This window comes from Lemur catta, chromosome 13 (genome assembly GCF_020740605.2).
Source record: "Lemur catta isolate mLemCat1 chromosome 13, mLemCat1.pri, whole genome shotgun sequence".
NCBI lineage: Eukaryota > Metazoa > Chordata > Mammalia > Primates > Lemuridae > Lemur > Lemur catta.
Genome location: NC_059140.1, coordinates 12,757,070 through 12,778,220, shown reverse-complemented (window position 1 = coordinate 12,778,220; position 21,151 = coordinate 12,757,070). Strand labels below are relative to the sequence as shown.

The window sequence follows — 21,151 nt, the reverse complement described above, 5'->3', positions numbered from 1 at the left end:
GGCTTCCAGCCACAGCAGGGATTATGATCACACGCGGTAGGGATGGCGCGGCTTGGACTGTGAGCAAGTTGTGACCGTGGGTGCATTCCCAGAGCCCGAGGTCCTGTGTATACAGCCATTCTGAGCCGCGCCAAGATCCTCGATGTGTCCAAGCCAGTGGGCAGCTGAGAGCAAGTGGGGTCGAGTGAAGAGTTGGGAAACCAGAACCCTCCAAAAGGCAGGGTGACCCCACACTGTGCCTAGTGGAGGAGCTGCTCCAGCAGCACCTCGAGGAACATTCTGGATTCAGAGCCACAGTCTGGAGTGAATGAATCACACCTGATTTGCACTAGCAGAGTGGTCTGGTCAGTGCTGTATTGCACTAATAATGGCCTGATAGAGACGGAGAGAGATTCCACTGAATCCTCTCGTGGGAAGCCCTTTCCCACGGGAGAGCTAAGAAGGCACAGGCTGAACTGCACAGGCTGCGGCCTTGAAGCCTAGAGGGCCAGGAGGAAGTGTGGGGCAGTGGCACCTGTCATTGCCTGTCACGGACATGGCTGAGGGAGGCATCCCAGCCAGGTGGAGTGACAGACAGACAAAAGAGATCTCCAGGAATTACTGTGCCTGCGTAGACACAGGCCAGACAACAGAGTACCCCTGCCGAATGTCACTGCTCCCGGCCAGACAGTAGAGGTGCCTGCTCAAGGCAGCCAGTTGCTGTGGTTCATTCTAGAAGTATTCAGAGTCACAAAGGAGACGGCAAATTCCTTCTGGGATCGAGAGCTGTCTCCATCTGCTGATAGACGTGTCAGACGAGGGAGGCGTCCACACTAACGGGACCCAGATTGATTCCACGCGGGCTGAGGCGGGTGCCCTACATGGGGCAATGAGCCCTTTGTCAGCACAGTACCAGTTTGCACTTGGCTGGACTAAATTTGCATTTTATGTTAATAGTCTGATTTCATTGCACAATGAAATTAAGCTTTTATTTGCATCAGAACCAAGATTAATTAAATCACTAAATTACTCTGATCGTAAGATGGTGGCTGGTTCGCATGGCTGGTGCTTTTGACCTTGGCCTTCCCCAAGGCCGTGAGACTCCGCATTAGAGATCGCCAGGCTTATCCTTTCTGCTCTCTCCCCAGGTTGCATCGGAGGGCCCAAGGGACTGCCAGGCCTGCCGGGACCCCCAGGCCCCACAGGTAACTCTCAGGCCAGCTTTCCTCTGGCACCTCCATCCTCGGTTTCCTCTCTGTTGGTCTTTCCTCTGGCCCTGCCCTCCCCACCTGCCGGGGCCTTGCCCAGAGTCCTACCACAAACTGGGCACACTCTGCAGGGAGCAGACCTTCACTCACTGCTGCAGAAAGATGAGTCTGACGCTCAGCAAGCCCAGGCTAGGAGAGAAAATTCCGCTCTGGGTCTCTCGGGGGCACCTGTGGTGGTGGAGACTGAGCCTCCTCTCTGTGGCTGGGGAGGGAACGTAACTCTTTCTGCATTTTCATTTTACGCCTTTGTACCCAGGATACGAGCCTACAGGAGACGATTCTTTCTTTTGGGATTTTATTGACAGGGAACAGAATTAGAAGCAGCTAGCAATTTTGTCTCTGGCGTCTGGGGGGAGCTGGGCCTTGCTGTTGGCGCAGGCCGATCACCCCAGCGAAGAGCTCGAGTTGGGGAGTCAGGGCCGGTGTCCAGGGCCGCCCTGCCCTGAAAGCAGGTTCTCTGACTGGAGCGCCAGGAGTTCTGCTCTGGGGGTGGCCCTTTGAATTCCTCCTCCTCGGCCTACGACAGGGCAGGTGAAGTGCCTTGGTCACCCCATCCAGGAGGCAGTGGGATAATTCAGTGTTGAGAGATGAGACACGCAGCTGGAGCTGTTCTCCCGTGTTCTTTCTGGACTCAGTCCTCACCTGTGCAGGAGGAAAAAGGAACAGTACAGGTGTTCTAGACTCTTCCTGCTTCCCAAGATGCCCCCAGTACTTCACATGACCCACTGTGGCTGAGGCCGTACGTACACTGTAAAGTAATAAGCCAGGGTTGTGCAAACGGCCCTCAAAGGCAGGAAGGCAGGCTGACGTGTCCTGTGTCCTACACCTTCAGGGCATCTTCCAGGTGCACAGCAATCGCAGGATCTGGGGACAATAAGACAAAGTGCAGAGTGTCATTTGCATGGAGGGGCAGAGTTAGAGCCCCTCGTGCTGCCTCTGAGGCCTGCATGTGTATCTTCCATGTCTCATCACCCTCGCGGTCCCTGCTCCCAGTTCTGGTTCTGTCTGTCCATGGATTCCGACAGCCGCTGATGCCGCAACCCCCAGAGCAGTGACAGCTCCGTGGGGAGGGGGCTGGGGCTCGGGGACAGTGGGGTCATTTTCAGCAGCAGCTGCGTGGAAGCAGGGCCCCAAGTATGCGTAAAGTGTACTAGGAGTGAGGGCAGAGGCTTTGCTGAGTATGTTTTGACGATGCTAAGCTGCCCGAGATGGAGGGTTAATGAGATTGTACGCTGAGGAGACAATGAGGTCTTAATGAGATCACGGATGCAGTATTTCTGGTACAGACTGAGGCTTAGTCTGTAAGGTGATTATTCAAATGTGCAATGAGCCTACAATTAAATGTGAAAAAAGCAATATTCTTTTGATGTTAGCAAGGCAGAACCAGCCTCCTCCCTCTTCCCCTTTCAAGCTTAAGCTAATCTGTGCACCAGACCCAGAACACAGGGATATCGGCCTCGGCTGGGCGCCGCCGCGGGTAATGACCGTGAACAGCTCGCAGCTCGGAGCGCTGTGCCGCTTGGCATTCAGATCGGGGATAAGTCGGCAGATGGCCCCCTCCACACTCTAGGCTTCTGTGACTTCTGCTCAACTCTAGTTGCCAGTCCTGGGAACCTTCAAAAGACTTTTCAAAATTGTGAAAACCCTTGCATTTTGTGGAAAGCTGCCACCCTTCCCCAGAGAAGGTGATGGGAAGGTTGGATGAATTCTGATGCGGTGTAGACTCTTGTTGCTGGAGGAGACGTTAGCGCCCGACTCAAAATGTGGTCCTCAGAGAGGTGCAGGTGTATGCCACCCTCCCCGATACGAAGATGGGAGAGCTGCCTGCAAATGACCTGCCGGGGTCTCGAAGCTAGTCAGTGACAAACAGAACGCTCACCCTCGGCCCTCTGTCCCGTGCTAATTCCCCATGGAGAGTTCAAACAATCTTCCTGGACGATGCAGCAGAAGCAGGAAGGTCTCGGGCTGTGGGCTCCATCCCTGTGAGAATCGAACCAAAGCTGCTTCTCCATTCTGGCTGTCCTTAAGGATGTAGATGCCACTGATCCCAGGTGCACACAGAGCCCCTGAAGTGGGGACTCCGTGGTCCGTGCACTTATCCCCATGGCTCTACCTCAGGGTACAACTGTTTCCCTCCCCTTAACAATGTAGACAGACACATTCACGGTGCAGAGCCCCCTGCCCTGTTCTCAGGCTGCCCGTTCTTCCTGGCCTGTGTTTCATGAGCCGGGTCCCCTCGGCGAGCCCCTCCTGAGGAGCCACATCACTGTGTGACCTGCTGGGAACACATTTCCAGTCAGCGTCAGAGGCCTGTGCAGAATTCAGCCGGGCAGAGCCAACCACTGCTCCTAGTGTACAGACCAGTCACCGCGTTTAGAAACGACATTGTTATTCGCTCCAGGGGTCAGGCTGTGCCACTACCCTGTGAATGTTAGCACCGGGTGGTGGCGTGGAGACAAGACAGAGAGGGCACTGCACCGGAGCACAGCCAGGCTGCCTGCTTTGGGGACAGAAATCTCCAGAAAAGGGGAACATGAAAGGGAGCAATTTTTAAAATATGGTCGTATGCACATTCAAACTCTCGAACAAAGACCTTATTTTTTAGTCATTTCATTTAAACGAAGGATTAGGAGAGGAGAACGTGAAGCAGAATTCTGGCAGATTCTGGTGGCTCTTCTGGGCCTTGGCTCTGAGCCCAGAGCCCCCCAAGTTCAAGTGAAGGGCAGGAGGGTCCTGTCTGGAGCTCACTGCTCACAGTGCGTGTTCTCAGCTCCCGTAGTCACGTGTGTGTAAACATCAGGCGGCTTTAGATGACATGGGTCAGACCCAGTGTGACCAGGCCCAGCAGCGCCCACTCGGGAGCACCCAGCTCCCCAGCAAGAGCGGGCTGCCTGCAGCTGCGGTCCCCCTGGGTCTGTCTCACGTGCCCTGCCATCGAGCCTTCCGTGGAGCAGGCTGGTGCTGGCTTCTGTCTGCTCCTCACACACTGAGCGTCCACGGTGAGAACAGCCCTCTCAGGCCTCATCCTGGGAGCGGTGAGAGAGGGTCTCCTCAGCTCCCGCAGCTCCTATGGAGCTTCTCATCTCTTGGCATTGACCCTGGATCTGAGGGAGACAGAGCTGGAGGTGGGGACTTTTCCCCAGTAATGGCCTGTGTTGAGGAATGTGTGTTAGTGTCAGTTTGCAGACTCTGGCTCATGCAAGAACCTTTCATTGGTCATGTCTTGATGGTCAGAGAGGACCAGAGGCCATGACAGTCGACACACCCAGACTAGAGACATGTTCTGAGGCTGGTCTCGGGCAAAGGGCCCAGGTGTCCGGGCTGGTTTCTTGGCTCCCGGGCCATCCCGCCTTGGCCACCCACTGCCCTCCACGCACGTTTCCCCGTCGCTGCAGACCCCTGGCTTGTCCCCGTCTGACTCCTCCCTCTCAATTCTGCCATATGCACCCCCACTGTTCAAGAGGGAAGGGTGGGTTTGCAGCACACAGCACCCCCTTCCTGAAGAAAAACTGGGCAGGTGGAAGGAAAGGTGTGGGAGCTCAGCTTTGTGACGTTGGCGAGGAACACCAGCCCTCTAACTGTAAGAGCATTCACGCAGCTCACGCACTGGGCCACGCACTGTCCAGTGTTAGATGAGGGTACCCTCATTTAGTCGTCACGATGGCCCATGTAGTACGTATTGTCATCCTCCCCATTTTACAGAGGCACAGAGAGGTTCAGAAGTTCCTCCAAGGTCACACAGAATAGGCAGAGGTAGACTCACACCAGGCATTCTGACTCCAGCCCCAAGCCCTTAGCTGCAGAATCTTATTGGATTTTTTTTTTTCTTTATGGGTCGAGTCCTTAAGCAGGATTTTAACCACAGAGAAGCGTTCTGTGAGCCCGGCTGTGTGTTGTAGGACTAACGTCCCCCCAGCCTCAACATGGCCCGGTTTCATGAGAGACCATATTGAGTCAGATGCAAATGTGACCGCAGCCCGTTCGTCTTCCTGGAACCTGACGTGTTTGTGGTTAACTGCGTGTTTAGGTGCCAAAGGCCTCCGAGGGATACCAGGATTCCCAGGAGCCGACGGAGGGCCCGGGCTCAAGGGTTTCCCAGGAGATCCAGGTCGCGAAGGGTTCCCAGGACCCCCAGGTAAGTCAGGGTCGGGCCCTCCTTCATCCCGTGGGTTCAGGAAAGGACCAGCATGTATGTGATCGAGGTGCTCGGCTCTGGTGTCTTCCAATATTTAGAAACTATTTCAACAAATATTGATGATGATTTTGTGCTTGTTTTGGAAGATTAAAAATTTTTGACTTTTCATTACTGATACTGTGCTAGATTTTTGCAGAAATACCCACAGATCCTGCAGGAAAAAGAGATAGGTGTTGCAGAAAGATTGTCCGCTGCTTGATGTTAAACATTCTAAAAGCAGCTAACGTTCTCCTGTCCTGGGACTATCACTCCAGGCACAAGTAGGCTCTCGTGATCCATCCCCAGTCTGAGGATCGCTATGGTCCTGCTTTCTGTGGCCCTCGTCGCTCATCCTTCAGTTTCCAGCTTTTTTAGTAAACGATTCCAGCCATTCCAGCTACATTTTGACAAAGCAAGGAATATAGAAACCGTAGTCGCTGAAAGAGCTTAAGACTTGTGTCTGTGTACAGAGGAAAATGAATGTGCCTCCCACGGTGGGGTGTGGTAGAGCACGTGCTCATGTGTCCGCACGCCCTGTGCAGAGTTCAGCGTCCCCAGAGTCCGGCATTCGTCACGGTTGTGACGCAAACGGTGTGAGTGAGAGTGATTGCACCCCCTTGATTGCAGAGGCACACACGCTTTGGATTGTGTGGAAGTCATTACGGCCAACTTTCCACTCAACATTAAACATCCTTCCATGGTATCCCAGGCAGGTGTTCTTCTAGCTTCTGCTGGGATCACTCTTGTCACGTAGGACCTGTGGAACATTGCGACCGAGTTCCCGTTTGTTGGAATACAGTCTGTCCCCCAGCGAGCCCTCCCTGGGCTGTACCTACAGCCACCGGCCACCTTGCTCATGTTCACACACACCAGGAGAAGGGGCCACTCCCCACAGACAGGAATGGGCAGAACTGACCCCAGATCACCAGCTTTCTTTTTGTGACGTGATTTCCATGCCCATGGCATACTGGTTGTCCTCCCATGATTGCCTTCTGACTTGTCAACATTCCTTCCAAACTGGGCTCTGGAAACTGCAGGAAATGCTCCACCTGTCTGGAAGGTCCCTCGGAACAGTGCAACTGTTGTGTCCTTAGATTTAGACATTTGGTGAATTTTTTCAGCAAAGATTAATTGAATCCTGCCTTTTCCCTGTGCTGTACTTGGGTAATCGATTTAAACCTAAGTGTAGAACTTTCTATCAGGCTTTCACAGATTTTATCTTTCTGAATTCAGTGCTGCAGCCCACAGTGACTGTTGCAAACCTGGGCCCTGTTGCCTTTCATATAATGCATCTCTCCATGTTTGCAAAACTGGGAAGCATGTTCCCTGTGTCTTTTTTCAAGGCACTGAGAAAAACCCTGTGTTAGAGAGCTGCAAAGGAACCTCTCCCTGCCTCCACCGCAGAGGATAGGTCTGGATGGCTCTGTTGCCCTGCTGAGTATCTAAATGTTTAGAAGTCACAGCACTGGCACTCCGATGGTACCACATACACACTAAGTTGAAGTGTTCATTATTTTGAGAGAAGGATAATAATTCATTACTGGCATCTTGCTTTGAGTGTCAGAAGTACCCAGCAATCATAGTTTGAGTGCACAGCTGTGTGCACAGCTGGCCTGGAGCAGAGTGTGGATGGGATGTGCCCATTGTCTGGGGATTTGGACAGTTGACAATCTGAGCAGGAAGCCTGTTCTGTATTGAAATGTGAACCTGTAAGTGGTCGGGGAGATTGGGGTAGACCAGACGGGAACTTGTCTGTTCAGTTTTTGAAATGCATGTCACCTTTTATGGTCCTGAAATGTACTGTACTTCTATCACCACATGCGAATGAAGATAAAATGCCCAACTTCAAAGATTGCAAAAAAAAAAAAGAGTCCATTCCAGATATAAGATGCACACATGCAAAGCTAAGCACACAGCTCCCCAGGTACAGTTCTTCACACTTCCAGTGAAAGTCAGACCTGTCCGTTATGTGAGTAAACCACACATTAACACTCTGACATAGGGTCCAGCTAATCAACATCAGGTCAAGTCCAGACCTTTTGTCCATGCTACAAGCACAGGCAGACCCCCCTCTACCAGCTCACAGCAAGCTTGGCCTTACGGTCCTAAGAGGGCCTGAGGCCCTGTTTGTTGGATTTTATTTTATTTTTTGAAACAGGGTCTCACTCTGTTGCCCAGGCTAGAGTGCAGTGGCATCATCATAGCTCACTGCAGCCTCAAACACCTGGGCTCAAGTGATCCTCCTGTCTCAGCTGGGACTACAGGCACATGCCACCATACCCAGATAATTTTTGTAGGTTTTTTGGTTTGCTTTTTATTTTTTCATTTGCGTGTGTGTGTGTGTGTGTGTGTGTGTGTGTGTGTGTATAAAGACAGGGTCATGCTCTTGCTTAGGCTAGTCTCGAAGTCCTGGCCTTGAGTGATCCTCCCTCATCAGCCTCCCAGAGTGCTAGGATTACAGGTGTGAGCCACCAGCCCAGCCTGGATCTTCTTGGTTAGATACACCACGCAGAGCGGACAGACACAGGAATGCTGAGCCTTGTGTGTTTGACCTTTGTCCATAGAATCATCCCTAAAGTGTGACTGTCATCTCGGCAGGCCCCTTCCTCCTGCACACACAGCTGGGGTGGCCCTGACCTCGGACGCCTTTCCTCTGAGCACCCTGTGACTGTCAGCTCTGGGAGCTCATTCTGAGGTCACGTGGGGCTGAGCGCCCTGAGAGGGGAAGTGACCTGGTGAGGTCATTCGACTCAGGGGCACCAGCGAAAGGCATGTGACAGTGAGCATCCCCCTGCCCACATGTGTGACCTAATGACTTTCACAGTAAACGGGACGGAGGGTGGTGGGATTTATGCCCCGTGCGATGCCATGGGGAGGCAGAATTCGGCTCTGGTGGCTGGTCGCTCCAACTCCCGGGGATTTCCCAGCCACACAGCTCCGTTCCTCACTTGCTTGCTCAACTAGAAGGTCCCACAAAAGTTGCACTTCGGGGATTATTTTCAAAACATGGGAGCCTGTGAATTATGAAGACACAAGTCCGTGGAGCAGTTGGTTCCGAAGGCCTTGTCCACCTTAGCTAAGTTTAGGGTGGGAACCCAATGGCCAAGGGAAGCAGAAGAAATTTAACCGACAGAAGAGTGACGTGGTGAGAGTTGTAGGTTCCAGGGTGAGCAAGAGCGACGGGGCCTTGAGCCCAGCGAATGCCTTCTGAGGACACCGTGGCCAAATGTTTGCTATTTTTAGTATCTTGTCAACCTTCTCTTAGAACGTCATAACGCTGACTTGTGGTTTGGGGGACCGCCCCTGTTTCCTTTCAGGGTTCGTGGGACCCCGAGGATCCAAAGGTGCAGTGGGCCTTCCTGGCCCAGAGGGACCCCCAGGTCCCATCGGTCTCCCAGGGCCAGCCGGGCCCCCTGGGGAGAGGGGGCTTCCTGGGGAAGTCCTAGGAGCCCAGCCTGGGCCCCGGGGAGATGCTGGCCTGCCCGGACACCCTGGGCTGAAAGGCCTTCCCGGAGACAGAGGCCCCCCGGGATTCAGAGGTGAGTCCCCCATCAGGGGAGCGAGGGGCCAGGGGGTGCAGGCCATCGGGTAACCGTCCAGGTCACTTGTTGGCACAAGGTGCAAATTGGAGACGCTCTGCAGAGACTGAGCGGGGTCCCGCCTCGGCGCGCACGGAGGCCGAGCGGAGCACACACGGGTGTCACAGTGTGTCTACCATCGATCTGTTCTGCCACCCAACTGTGAAAATCCCGCCCAAGATCTCTTACGTGTGGTTTCTTCTAGTGGATTTTTCTTAAAAAACTTCATTTGCTACAGGCTTCAAAATGTTTAAGCATAAAAACAAAAAATGGCAGCAGGTTTACTTTTGATGCCTTATTAAGCTTCCACCATGATCGACGTCCCCTTTGGACAAGCTTAATATATGTGGCTTGTTTGGGCAGAATGCCTTATCTGGTAAAAATCCTGGTTTTCAGAGCATCAAAGCTCCAACTATTTCCGTTTCGATCCCACTCCCCGATGGGGTCACCACGGGAGCAGCGGCGCCTGGGCCGGCTCCTGCGAACTGGCCGAGAGAGCTCAGTTCCAAAGACAGGCGCATCCCGCATCTCTGAGCAGAGCTCTCCAGATAACGTAGTTGCACAGGTGCACAGATGAGCTATTTAACTTAGGGAAGGTAATTTTTAGTACTTGTTCCTTTTTAAACAAATGTTCTGTAAATGGAAACTGACCTGAAATATTCAGCTCCAAACAAATAATCACTACAAACAACTAAAGGCGCAAAACACGCCGATGCCTAATTTTTGCAAGGCAGCCCCTAGAGCAATAGCGCCCCTGCACCCCCTCACTCCCAGCCTGTCCTGTCCACTGGCACGAAGGGCAGTGGGTAGACCATGCCCAGGCCGCCCTCAGCCCTGCCGGCCTCGCTCGGGCTGTCTCACTTGCTCTCCTCCCGCCCGCAGTCCCAGCGTCACTTGGTCATGGATGTTAACTTGTGTCTCTCACCTCCCCCCACACCACATTGTTTTTGTCAATGAAAAGAAGTACCTTGGGGAGGACCTGAAGTCCCGCTAGAACCTTACAGCCTGCAGCACTGCCCACCTGCTCTGCAAGACCGTTAGCACCCACTGGCAATTATGATTTTCCCTGCAGCTGTTCACTTTAAAGATAGAAAACCAAAAAATGCAAGTGCCATCATTTCCCATGGTACTGTGCGAGCACGAGAGAATACCTGGATCTGTGTCTCTAAGAATCTCGTTTGCACCTTCCACTTGGCATCTGCTTCCTGCTTGGATAGCCCTTTCTCTCACTGCGTGTTCTCAAGCTCAGACAGGAGAGCCAGGAGCCTGACTTCAGGTTCTGGGTGGTCCAGGACTGACCTTTTGTCACTTCACCCCCCCCCAGTCCCCATCTGCCTCCCCTTCTCGGGCCAGCCCTGCACACCTGCAGGACAGTTGTGAGACCACATGGGAAAGTTTACCGGGAAGTCACTGCAGGAATGGGCACCCTGCGTTATTAATTGGATGGTAACTGTAACAAGCTTGAAGCTGCGAGAAAGAAGTGGAGAAAAAAATGCCTAAATATAAAGAGGTCCAGGGAGTTAGTGTTAAAAAAAAAACTTAGAAGTTACATAGTATCTCACCATTGTATAGGGCAAGATATTCTAAACATCAAGTCAGGAAGTCACATATACCACGAACACACATACAGTGTGTAAAATTTGCATACAGATGTTAACTATTCTACACATCAAAAACAAAATTAAAGTTTGAGCAGCAAAGTAAACTTTAGAATAGATATGAAGGAAAATGTGTCAATATATATGAGGAATACTAAAGTCTGTAAGAAAATATCAGAATCCCCAAAGGAAAATGTAAGCAAACAATAAAAACTTCACCAAAAAGCAAAATCTAGGAGAAAGAAACGTAACTCCGAACCAAGAACATGCAGACAAATCCAGCCGGTGCAGCACTTCCCCTGCACCGTGCCTGTGGGCTCTGGCTTTGCCGCAATGCCAGCTCGCACTCGATGCCAGGAAACACTGGGAGAAGGATAAATTGGAGCAGACTTTCCAAAATCAGTGTGATGTATTCAAAATATTAAATTAGTGTTTAATGAGCTATGTCAATTTTCTGGGGCACTTTCCTAAAGAAATTACCTATAACATGGACATGGATATATATCCTCAAAACAACCCCAAAACTGTCCTCACAGCACTCTGTAATGGTGAGAAAAGTGGGGGAGTGGAATACATTAAATGTATCCATATGATGGAGCATTATTCATGTCATCGTTTTAAATGTGGCAAAATGCTCAAAATATAATGTCAAGTGAAAACAGCTTCAGATATCCATTTATAGGAATAGAAAAAGGCAGGAAGGAAATACACCAAGATGTTAGTAATTATCTCTGGGTGATAGTATGAGTTACTTTGATTTTATCCTTTATAGTTCTTGGTATTTTCCAGATTTTCCACAATCCGGAAAAAGTTAAGTGCCTTTTTTGTAGACTAAGTCTGTGGAGGTGGCTGTTATCTGTGATGAACCATGTGGAGTTGGCCCCACAGCTTTTGTCTCTGATCCCTGCAGGAAGCCAGGGGATGCCAGGAATGCCGGGGCTCAAGGGCCAGTCGGGCTTCCCGGGACCTTCAGGCCAGCCAGGACTGTCCGGGCCGCCAGGACTACACGGATTCCCAGGAAATCCTGGCCAAGAGGGACCCTTGGGGCTGCCAGGTGCCCCCGGCCTTGGAGGTAAGGCTCCAGCCCCCTCAAAATGGGTGGGGTCACCACTGTACTGACAACTGAACTATCACCGCCTTCCCCTGGGAAGCTCTCAAACTGTGTTCTAAGGAACCCACCCCCAAGAGCTGCAGGGCTTCCACAAACAGATGTAAACAGCCTGAGAACTCAGCTCATCCTTTGTACCTGTTATATATATATATTGGGGATTATTAGGGGGAAAAGAGAGAGAAATTCCTACTGCAAAAGTTCAAAATCACTGCTCTGATTTGGAGAGGAGAAATTGTTTCCTGAAAGAGAGTGATCCGGGAGCACAGGAAGATGCTACTTCAGGAAAACCCCGGGCAGATCACGTGGAGCAGAGAAGCAAGGAGACGAAGCCCCCACAGAGGGGCGTTGCCACCACACAGAGGCTGAGGGAGGTGGCAGCGGGGGCACGGAAGGCATTCGAGGCACAGCGTCCTCCACGTGGTCCAACCCCACGGCCCGGCCTGGGGAGTGTTTATCTCCCAGCTCTCGCGGCAGAGCTGTGGGCCCAGACCTCTGCAATTCGTGGACCTGTGAAACTCAGTACAGTTTTGGGTAATCAGCAAAGCTTCCCAGCTTTCTGTTTTGCCCAGTAAGAACACTTTTTTATGGATGTGTTGCCTGCCATCACCAAAGGACACTGCAGCACTAAAAATTGGGAAAGACACAATTGCTCAGTGAGAACAATCTCCTCAATGGACCACATTAACCATTTCAGAAGTCCCAATCTCAGCGAAATTCTCTGCTTTGCCACAGTCAGGTGACAACTTTGTTGGGGACCTTAGCTGGTCTCTGCTGGGAACCACCGTGCCACACACTGACCACATAAACCAGACACAATCGTGCACATGGGCTTCCACCACGTGGGGCCTCAGCTGTGTCCAAACGCAGGGGCTGGATGTGGCTGAGGCCCCATCCCCCAGGTGCCGTGCGAGCCACTGCTTCACAGCTAGCAAACCCTGGGGCCTCCTATTTCAGTATTTGCAAGGCTCAACTAGCGAGCCTCAACTGAGCACAGAGCATTGCATAGTGCGTGAAAGATCCGTGGGAAAGCCTTGTCCTTTGGAGTCTACACTTTAGTTGGGGAGAGAATCACACCCATAAAAAGTTTTGCATTTGACCCTGGGGAAGCCGGTGAGGGGGAGCAGCTGTGCAGACCCCAGTGTTCCAGCGGAGGCAGGGAGCTGGGAAGAGGAAGAGACTGGTGCCAGACGGGGAAGGTGGGTGGGATTGGAACGGGGCGGGGGCTGCTTTCTAGGAAAGAGGCGGATCTGGGTCGCTTTGGAGCTGTGGTCCCCCAAGCCAGCTGGGGAGGAGAGCTTAATTTGAGGAGGAGCTGGTGGTCTGGAGAGTGTGATAGGGCCAAAGTTTAGAGGGCATTGAATGCTGAGCTAAAAAGTCAGCACCCGCTAGGCAAAGGGAGCCCCTGGCATTTTTAACAGAGAAGAAAGGATTTTAGGAACATAGTGGGCAGCTTACCGCTGTGCTCCCCAACCCCCAGGCCAAGGACCGGTAGCTGTCCATGGCCTGTTAGGGGCTGGGCCATAGAGCTACGTGGGAAAATTATCTTCCGTGAAACTTAGGGACCTGGGAGAGGGGACCCCACTGCAGGAGGTCAGCCGCAGCCTAGGCTAGCGAATATTTACAGACGCTCCCCACCGCTTGCATCACCACCTGAGCTCTGCCACCCCCCACAACCCCCACATCCATGGAAAATTTGTCCTCCATGAAACCAGTCCCTGCTGCCAAAAAGGCTGGGGACTGCTGGCCTCCTGGGAGGGGGGCCTGGAGCGCAGCAGTGTGCTGGGGGCTGGTGAAGTCCCTCAGTGATGACACTGAGGTAGAAGCAGGAGGCCGGAGAGGGCAGCGGCCCACTGGGAGCTGGGGCCTCCCCCACAACTGATCTTGGGCTGGAGCCAGCAATGTCTGGGAGCCACCAACATCCAGGAGCCACAGGCAGGCTCTGGCCTGACCCCAGCAGCCACACTCCAGCAGGTTGTCAAGGCCACCAAGCCGCCTCAGCATCCCTGGGACAGCCCTGCCCCTTGGCTCCTGGGAGTGAGAGGCTGGCGTGGAGAGTCACGTGGCTCGCGTCCCTCGGGATGGCTCGGGCCTCCTCCGAAAAGCCAGCCTTGTGCACGCTCCAGCCACACTTGTAGATGCACCTCTGAAGTGGCAGTTGTCCATTTTCCTTCCCAGAAGGTTTTCTCCTGAAAAAATTGATGCCTTGCCAGCATCATATGAGACTTTTCTGTGTGTGTTTGTTCGTCCTCTTTGATTTGCTTCCTCCTTTTTGGCAGGTCTACCTGGGGACCGAGGGGAGCCTGGGGACACAGGCGTCCCTGGCCCAGTGGGCATGAAAGGTTTCTCTGGCGATAGAGGAGATGCTGGTCTGTCTGGCGAGCGAGGCCATCCAGGAAGCCCAGGATTCAAAGGGATGGTCGGCATGCCCGGAACCCCTGGGCTGAAAGGTGACTGTGATGTGACCAGGGAATCACCTCACTGGGTGCTGGGGTGGTGACACTCTGACCCAGGACAGCTCTGCAGGGCACCCCCGTGGGCCACAGTGAGGCTGGCCACACCCCTGCAGGTCCGGGCTCAGGACGCTCAGGATGCTCCTCGCTGGGAGGCGGCAGCCCTGGGGGGACTCGGTGGGACTCATGTGCCTCAGAAAGCCAGTTTAGTGCTTTCCCGAGACAGACTGCTCTGGCCTGGCAAACACTCGTCACCTGCACAGGCACATTTGTGGAGAGGCCCACTCAGGAGGCTGGATTCAGATCTGGAGGCTGTTTGGTGAATACAAAACCAAAACAGAAAAATGCTCCATCAGGGAGAGTTTATTTGTGCACAAACAGGCCAAACTAGAGGCGGCGCCCTGCGGCCTGTGATCGTTGCTGGAGGCACGTTGTTCTCCCTTCCCCTGTCCCGTGTCAGATTTCCATGCTGGGGGTGGTGTCTGCACTGTGCTCATTCCCAGCGTCCTTCTCCGGCTTTCGCTGGAGGGGCCTATGCACCTCTGTCACCTTCAGATTTTTCTCTTAGCCTTCCTGCCTGACCTCTGTGCCTTTCCTTTGTGTCTTGGTGCCGGTGTCTGAAGACAGCTGACTCCATAACCCTCCATCTACAGACAACAGGGGTCAACAGATAAGGCTGCCTAGAAGGTGGTGTCCCTGGAAACCCCTGTTTAACATTCAGAATCTCAGCATCTTCTCGCTCGAATCACACTGCCGAGGTGTTTTGGAGACGTGAGCGTGAATTATCTTGTGCACTGACTCGTGCCTCACCCAGCGCCTTTCTCTTTTCCTCCGAAGGAGACAGAGGCTCGCCTGGGATGGATGGTTTCCAGGGCATGCCTGGGCTCAAGGGAAGACCTGGGCTGCCGGGAAGCAAAGGAGAGGCTGGATTTTTTGGAATTCCTGGCCTGAAGGGTCTGTCCGGAGAGCCAGGTGTTAAAGGTATGTCCCCTCTGGAGATCCTCCGCATGTGGGTGATGCTCACATTCGTGGTGCTGCAGCACTGCTCAGGGGGGGTCTCTGAGGATCCACTGGTCCGGGAGCCCTAAAGCTAAAAGCTGGTGTTTAAAAAAATGCTAATCAGGCCGGGCGCAGTGGCTCACGCCTGTAATCCTAACACTCTGGGAGGCTGAGGCGGGAGGATCGCTCAAGGTCAGGAGTTCGAGACCAGCCTGAGCAAGAGTGAGACCCCGTCTCTACTAAAAATAGAAAGAAATTATATGGACATCTAAAAATATATATAGAAAAAATTAGCCAGGCATGGTGACGCATGCCTGTAGTCCCAGCTACTCGGGAGGCTGAGGCAGAAGGATCACTTGAGCCCAGGAGTTTGAGGTTGCTGTGAGCTAGGCTGATGTCACAGCACTCTAGCCCGGGCAACAGAGTGAGACTCTGTCTCAAATAAATAAATAAAAAGAAAAAGCACTAATCAAACTAACAAAAACTTGAAAACTTCATCCTTGCTCCAGCACACTGGCAGTGTCATAAGGGAATAATCTTAACCAAAGGGAACACTTGAGAACAAAATGGCAGCAGCATTAGGAACCAAAGACATTGCAGGAAACATATTCCACTATGACTGTACCACTGTGAGCATGGAGGGAGGCCAGGCCAACAGCAGGAGACAGGCGAATTCCAAAGGAAGGGGTGTCACCTGGCTCAGGAAGACACAGCAGGGCAGGGGCTACCTAATGCCATCAGAGAGACCGTGACCTACGAAGGAGCAGGTTCAGGCCCTGGCTCGGGCAGGCAGCCAGACACCCCAGACGTGAGGCACCTTGTTCACTGAGTTCATTACTAACAAGCTGTGTTTCCACGACTGCCGTTCAGACACCTTTGCTCTGAAAGAGTCACCGCGGTCTCTCCAAACTTCGTTACTAATAGCAAGTGTTGGAGAGGGTGTGGAGACACGGGAACCCTCACACACTGCTGGTGGGCGTGTAAAGTGGTACAGCCAGTGTGGAAAACAGTTTGGCAATTTATGAAAAAGTTAAACACAGAGTTACCCAGAAATTCTACTCCTAAATGAGGTACTTGAAAGCATATGTCCAGAGAAAAAATATGTACACAAATGTTCATAGCAGCATTACTCATAATAGCCAAAAACGGAAACGACCTAAATGTCCATAAAATGTGGCACAGCCATACGATGGAATATTCGGCAATAAAAAAGAATAAAGTACGTACAGACACGTGCTACCGTGTGGATGAGCCTGAAAACATTATGCCACATGTTGTCTGATTCCATTTACATGAAATGTCCGGAGTAGGCAAATCTGTAGAGATGAAAAAGTAAGTTAGCCGTTTCCTAGGGCTGAGAGGAGAGGGGAGAGGGGGGTAGAGGCTGCTGATGGCGCCAGGGTTTCACTTTCTTGACGAAAACGTCGCAAAGTTACATTGTGGTGACGCTTGCACACCGCTGTGAATTCACTGAAAACCATCCCCTTGTTCTCCTTACAGGAGCAACTTGTATACTATATATAGAACTTATATATCAACCAAGCTGTTTTTAAAAAAACCTTAATTACTCCCCAGAGAGTTATAACCTTTACAAATTTTCAGCAAAATAGAAATTGCCACCTGGGGTACTAGTCTTTTTTAAGATTTTTACTCACACTTGCGTTTTCAGATAATCTTCGTGTTAATGTAGAGATTTCAGGCCATCACGCAAAAATGATATTTTAAAATTAAATTAAAATGTAATTGCCCTTGGCTGCCGTATCATTTTCCCTTCGGCTCCAATGCAAGTGTCGCTGGAGCCTCCGGGGGTGACGGTAGCCGTGGACGACACACTCTCCAAGGGCAGCATCGATTTATGGCTTTGATCCCCCAATATCTAGCCCAGCAGTAAATACGCAATAAATGCTCCATGAATGAAACTAAATTCTTTTCATTCAGCCAATTTCACTTACTCCTCCAATGAAGGCAGGTTCCGGAGCACCTTCAGCCCGAACCTACCACACAGTCCCCGAGCAGCCCTTCACCCTCCGCAGCTCCTTAGCTCCTCGGGAGTTCCCAGAGTCCTCCTGCCACATTCCACCAGCCTGTGACTGTCACCTCCTAGCTGCGATTGACCTTCTGGGAACCCTGGCCTGCACCCGCAAGGCACTTACGGGAAGGGAGCTGAGCTGGCCTCCCTCCTTGTTTCAGCCTCAGGGCTTGTCGTCAAGTTTGATCGCTGTCTCACCTGAGTATACATAAAAAATAACACTGACGAAATGCCATCCAGAGACCACGCTGGCTGTGGCGGGTCCCTCTGTCTCAACTCCTCATTCCCTCCCTGCCTCCGGGCGCGCTCCGCTGGGAAGAGCAAGTTCCTCCATCTGGCACCGGGCTGGCACCACCCCATCCTCGCCACTGGGGCAGAGGAGAGAGAGGGAGGGTGGGAGAGGAGAGAGGCATGTTCCAACCCCTCGGTCTCTCCCCAGGGCTTCCTGGTGTGGTCCAGATGTGCAGGCCCTGGCAGGACGCAGGCTTTGGGGACGAGTGGCAGCAGCTAAGAGGCCTTCCCCACCTGTGTTCTCCCACGCAGTTGGGAGCACACAGGAAATGACAGCATCTGTTTCCTTCCAGGCAGCCGAGGAGACCCCGGGCCCCCAGGACCGCCTCCCATCATCCTGCCAGGAATGAAAGACATTAAAGGGGAGAAAGGAGATGAAGGGCCCATGGGGCTGAAAGGATACCTGGGCCTGAAAGGTGAGAGCCTGGCGTCTGAGCCGCGCCCGCGGCTCCCGCCCAGCTGCCCCTGCCTCTCTCCAGAGACACCCCTGCACTCTGCCAGACTCAACTTACGTTTTAAGTCTACTGGTGCCCTGGTGTCTCCACAGCTGGGCTCACAGTTGTCCTCCGATGCCTAAGTAGCCTTGCTTTCCGTTTTACGATTTGCAGCACTTGGGCCTGCAAAATGCACCCAAACTGTGAAACGGACAATTTGGGGAGGGCGGGTGCTGTGTCCGCAGCAGCACGTTACAGACCCGGTCTCCCTGCAGGTATCCAAGGAATGCCGGGGATCCCCGGGCTGTCCGGAATCCCTGGGCTACCCGGGAGGCCCGGCTACATCAAAGGAGTCAAAGGTGACATCGGAGTCCCCGGAGTGCCTGGTCTGCCAGGGCTCCCTGGGGTGGCTGGCCCCCCTGGAATTACAGGATTCCCAGGGTTCACGGGAAGCCGGGTGAGTAGGTCATTTGCTCAACTTGTTCTTGTGAATGCCTCTTCCCTTGCTCATGAGGAAAGCGCTTTGGTCCGGCATTTACTGGTATGAGAGTGACCCAGCGACAGGTTCAGAGTCAGCGTCTCAGGCTGTTCTGGGCCCAGGGAGCAGTACAAGGAGACACGGGCACGCACCAGCACCAGTGGTGGTTTGAGCACCAACACCCAGCTGCATTGGCCCTGCCGTGGGCTGGTGTTGGATCAGTCATGGTGTCTGCATTTTCTCATGGGGACCTTGAGAGAGCACAGCTTGAATTTCCAGAGATCAGAGCTCTAAACTTGAGCACATTTGTGAATCACAGCGTGACGTGGGGTCAGGCAGCCTCGGTTCCCATCCAGGCCCACGATTTACTCCTTCCTTCATTCAACAGATGTCTTTTGAACACTTGCTGTGGGCCTGACCCCGGGTAGGACTCTCTCCTCTCCACACCTGCTTCCCCATTTGTAGAAGAAAGGTAGTAGCTACCTGCATTTTTATTGAGTGCAGTGTAGACTGTATACATAACGTGATGCTGCGCGGCCCTCCCACAGACTGTGCTGCGTGGAGCTCCACCTTTATCCTTTTGCATTTCAAAGTCTCATACCCACGCAGTCCACACACATGACTCAGTCGTTTCCAGCACTCCCAGTGGGGTCAGCACATTCTGGGCAGACAGGAGATCAGCCACCTTGATGTGAACCTGCAGCGACAGGGTCTAGCTTGTCCATCTGTCTAGCCCACCTAGGTGTACAGAATTCCTCAGGTATCTTCCTCCCGTCACTCCCAAAATCTATGGCTGAGGGCAACTTCTATCCAATCTTGTGTGCAACTAGTGAGATCACTTAAAAAAAGAAGGATGCGTATGTCCACCAAAAGACAGATATGACAATGTTCACAACACCTTTATTCATAAAAAGCCCAAAACTGGGAAATAGCCCAAATATCTGTCAGCAAGAAAAAGAATAAATTAATGTGTTGTATTCAGACAATGGACTCATACACAGCAATAAAACGAGAATTATTGATAAAACTCTACAACAACCTGACTAAATTTAACAGAGTTTTATGTTGAACAAAATAAAGCAGAAACAGAAAAGTACGTGTGATACAATTCCATTTACACGAAGGCCAAGAATGGACAAGACTATTTCACTGAGGTGTCAGAAGAGTGGCCCTGTGGGTGGGGTTTGACTGGGAACTTTATAGAGGGCTGAAAATGCTCTGTCTTTATCTGAGTAAAACTTCATTGAGCTGTGCATTTAAGATTGGTGCGTTTTACTGTATATAAGTTATGCCTCAATAAACTTTGAGTAAGAAAAATAGATCATTATCTAAACAAGGATGTAGCCTATGGACAGTGTCCCACATTCTCAAAGAAAGTGGAGCCATATTAATAATTCAGAGCTCAAGTTAAGCCGTGCTTGGGTCCCGATGCTGCAGGACTGAAGCCCCAGTGTCAGTGCTCACGTGGAGACCAGTCACACCAAGGTAGACCAGAACTCCCGCTCTCCCTCTGGGGAGGAAGCCACTTTAGAGAGGAAAATGGTGGTTTTCCATGAAGTCACCGAGTGACCCAGACATCATCCCAGTCCCATTGTCAGCAGCCAACATCATTTCACAGAAGTCTCCCTGTCTCCATAGACGGAAGTGCACTACTGCGTATCTATTCTATAATCTAGAGAACAGGTTCTGCAATCTGGCAGCCCAGACTGATACCCTGGTTCTGCTACTTGCTAGCCGAGTGACCTTAAGCAAATTACTTCACCTCTCTGTGTCTCGATTCCCCCATCTGTCAAAGGAGACTACCTACCTCGTGGGGTTGTCCTGAGGCTTCAATAAGCTCTTGAGGTGGGACCCAGCACGTTTGCCCGTGTAAAGCCAGGCAGAGCGGTCACTGCCGTGGTCATTGTCAGCACCATCACCATCAAGATCTGCATCACTGGTATCGTTCATTTTGGTGCAGTTGCCAAGCGTGTTTCATTTTTATCACTTTACAGTTCGGTAAGAACAGATAAGCAAACCACCTACCACACTGCACTGAGAAACTTTAGGAATTTTCTACAAAATGACAAGACCACAAACCTTGAGTATTGGTTTTAGCATACCTAATAGTTAAATAAATGTACCAGCTCTTGAAAATGACAACTTATTTCACTAACAGTTTCAAGATGGTTTCACGTTTGACTTTACTCTAGGGTGACAAGGGTGCCCCAGGGAGCGCAGGCCTGTACGGCGAAACCGGCCCCACTGGTGACTTCGGTGAGTGTTGCCCGTACAGGGGAAACAGGGAGTCCCCAGTTCGGAGCCCTGTCCCATGGGGTGGTGTCAGGCCTGCAGATGCTGTTATAATTGTTGTTTTGAAGCACCTTATTCTTGTTCAGAATATAACACAATAAAAGTTGCAAAACCAGCCACCTACCAATAAGACTTGTTCTTAACCATCTTTTTTGCATGTAACAGGTGACATTGGGGACACTGTAGATTTGCCAGGGAGGCCAGGCCTGAAGGGAGAACGGGGCAGCGCTGGGACGCCAGGTACGTGAGGTTCCATTTCTCCATTCTCCACAGCAGCCCAAGTGCTCGTCTGTGTGTATCGAGCTTGGGGACCTCCATAGAGAACTGTGCAGTGAAGGCTTGAAGCCTTCAAGCCCGATGTGCAAGAAAAACTGTCACTTTTAATTAAATTAAATCTGAAGACAAAGTCAGGAAATCTCTCCCCTCTCTCTGAAGATGGATGGGAGTAACTGCAGCCCCTGAAATGTAAC

General features: G+C 52.0%; 1 protein-coding gene across 1 annotated transcript in view; it reads left to right on the top strand.

Moving 5' to 3' along the window:
* Nucleotides 1-21,151, top strand: part of COL4A2 (collagen type IV alpha 2 chain) — a 178,088-nt gene that overhangs the window by 138,442 nt on the left and 18,495 nt on the right. The window contains exons 27-36 of the mRNA XM_045567425.1: nt 1,128-1,184; nt 5,275-5,382; nt 8,739-8,960; nt 11,508-11,669; nt 13,985-14,155; nt 14,996-15,139; nt 17,771-17,893; nt 18,187-18,368; nt 20,582-20,645; nt 20,847-20,921. Of these exons, the coding sequence (XP_045423381.1) occupies nt 1,128-1,184; nt 5,275-5,382; nt 8,739-8,960; nt 11,508-11,669; nt 13,985-14,155; nt 14,996-15,139; nt 17,771-17,893; nt 18,187-18,368; nt 20,582-20,645; nt 20,847-20,921 (1,308 nt within the window). The remainder of the gene's footprint in view (nt 1-1,127; nt 1,185-5,274; nt 5,383-8,738; nt 8,961-11,507; nt 11,670-13,984; nt 14,156-14,995; nt 15,140-17,770; nt 17,894-18,186; nt 18,369-20,581; nt 20,646-20,846; nt 20,922-21,151) is intronic.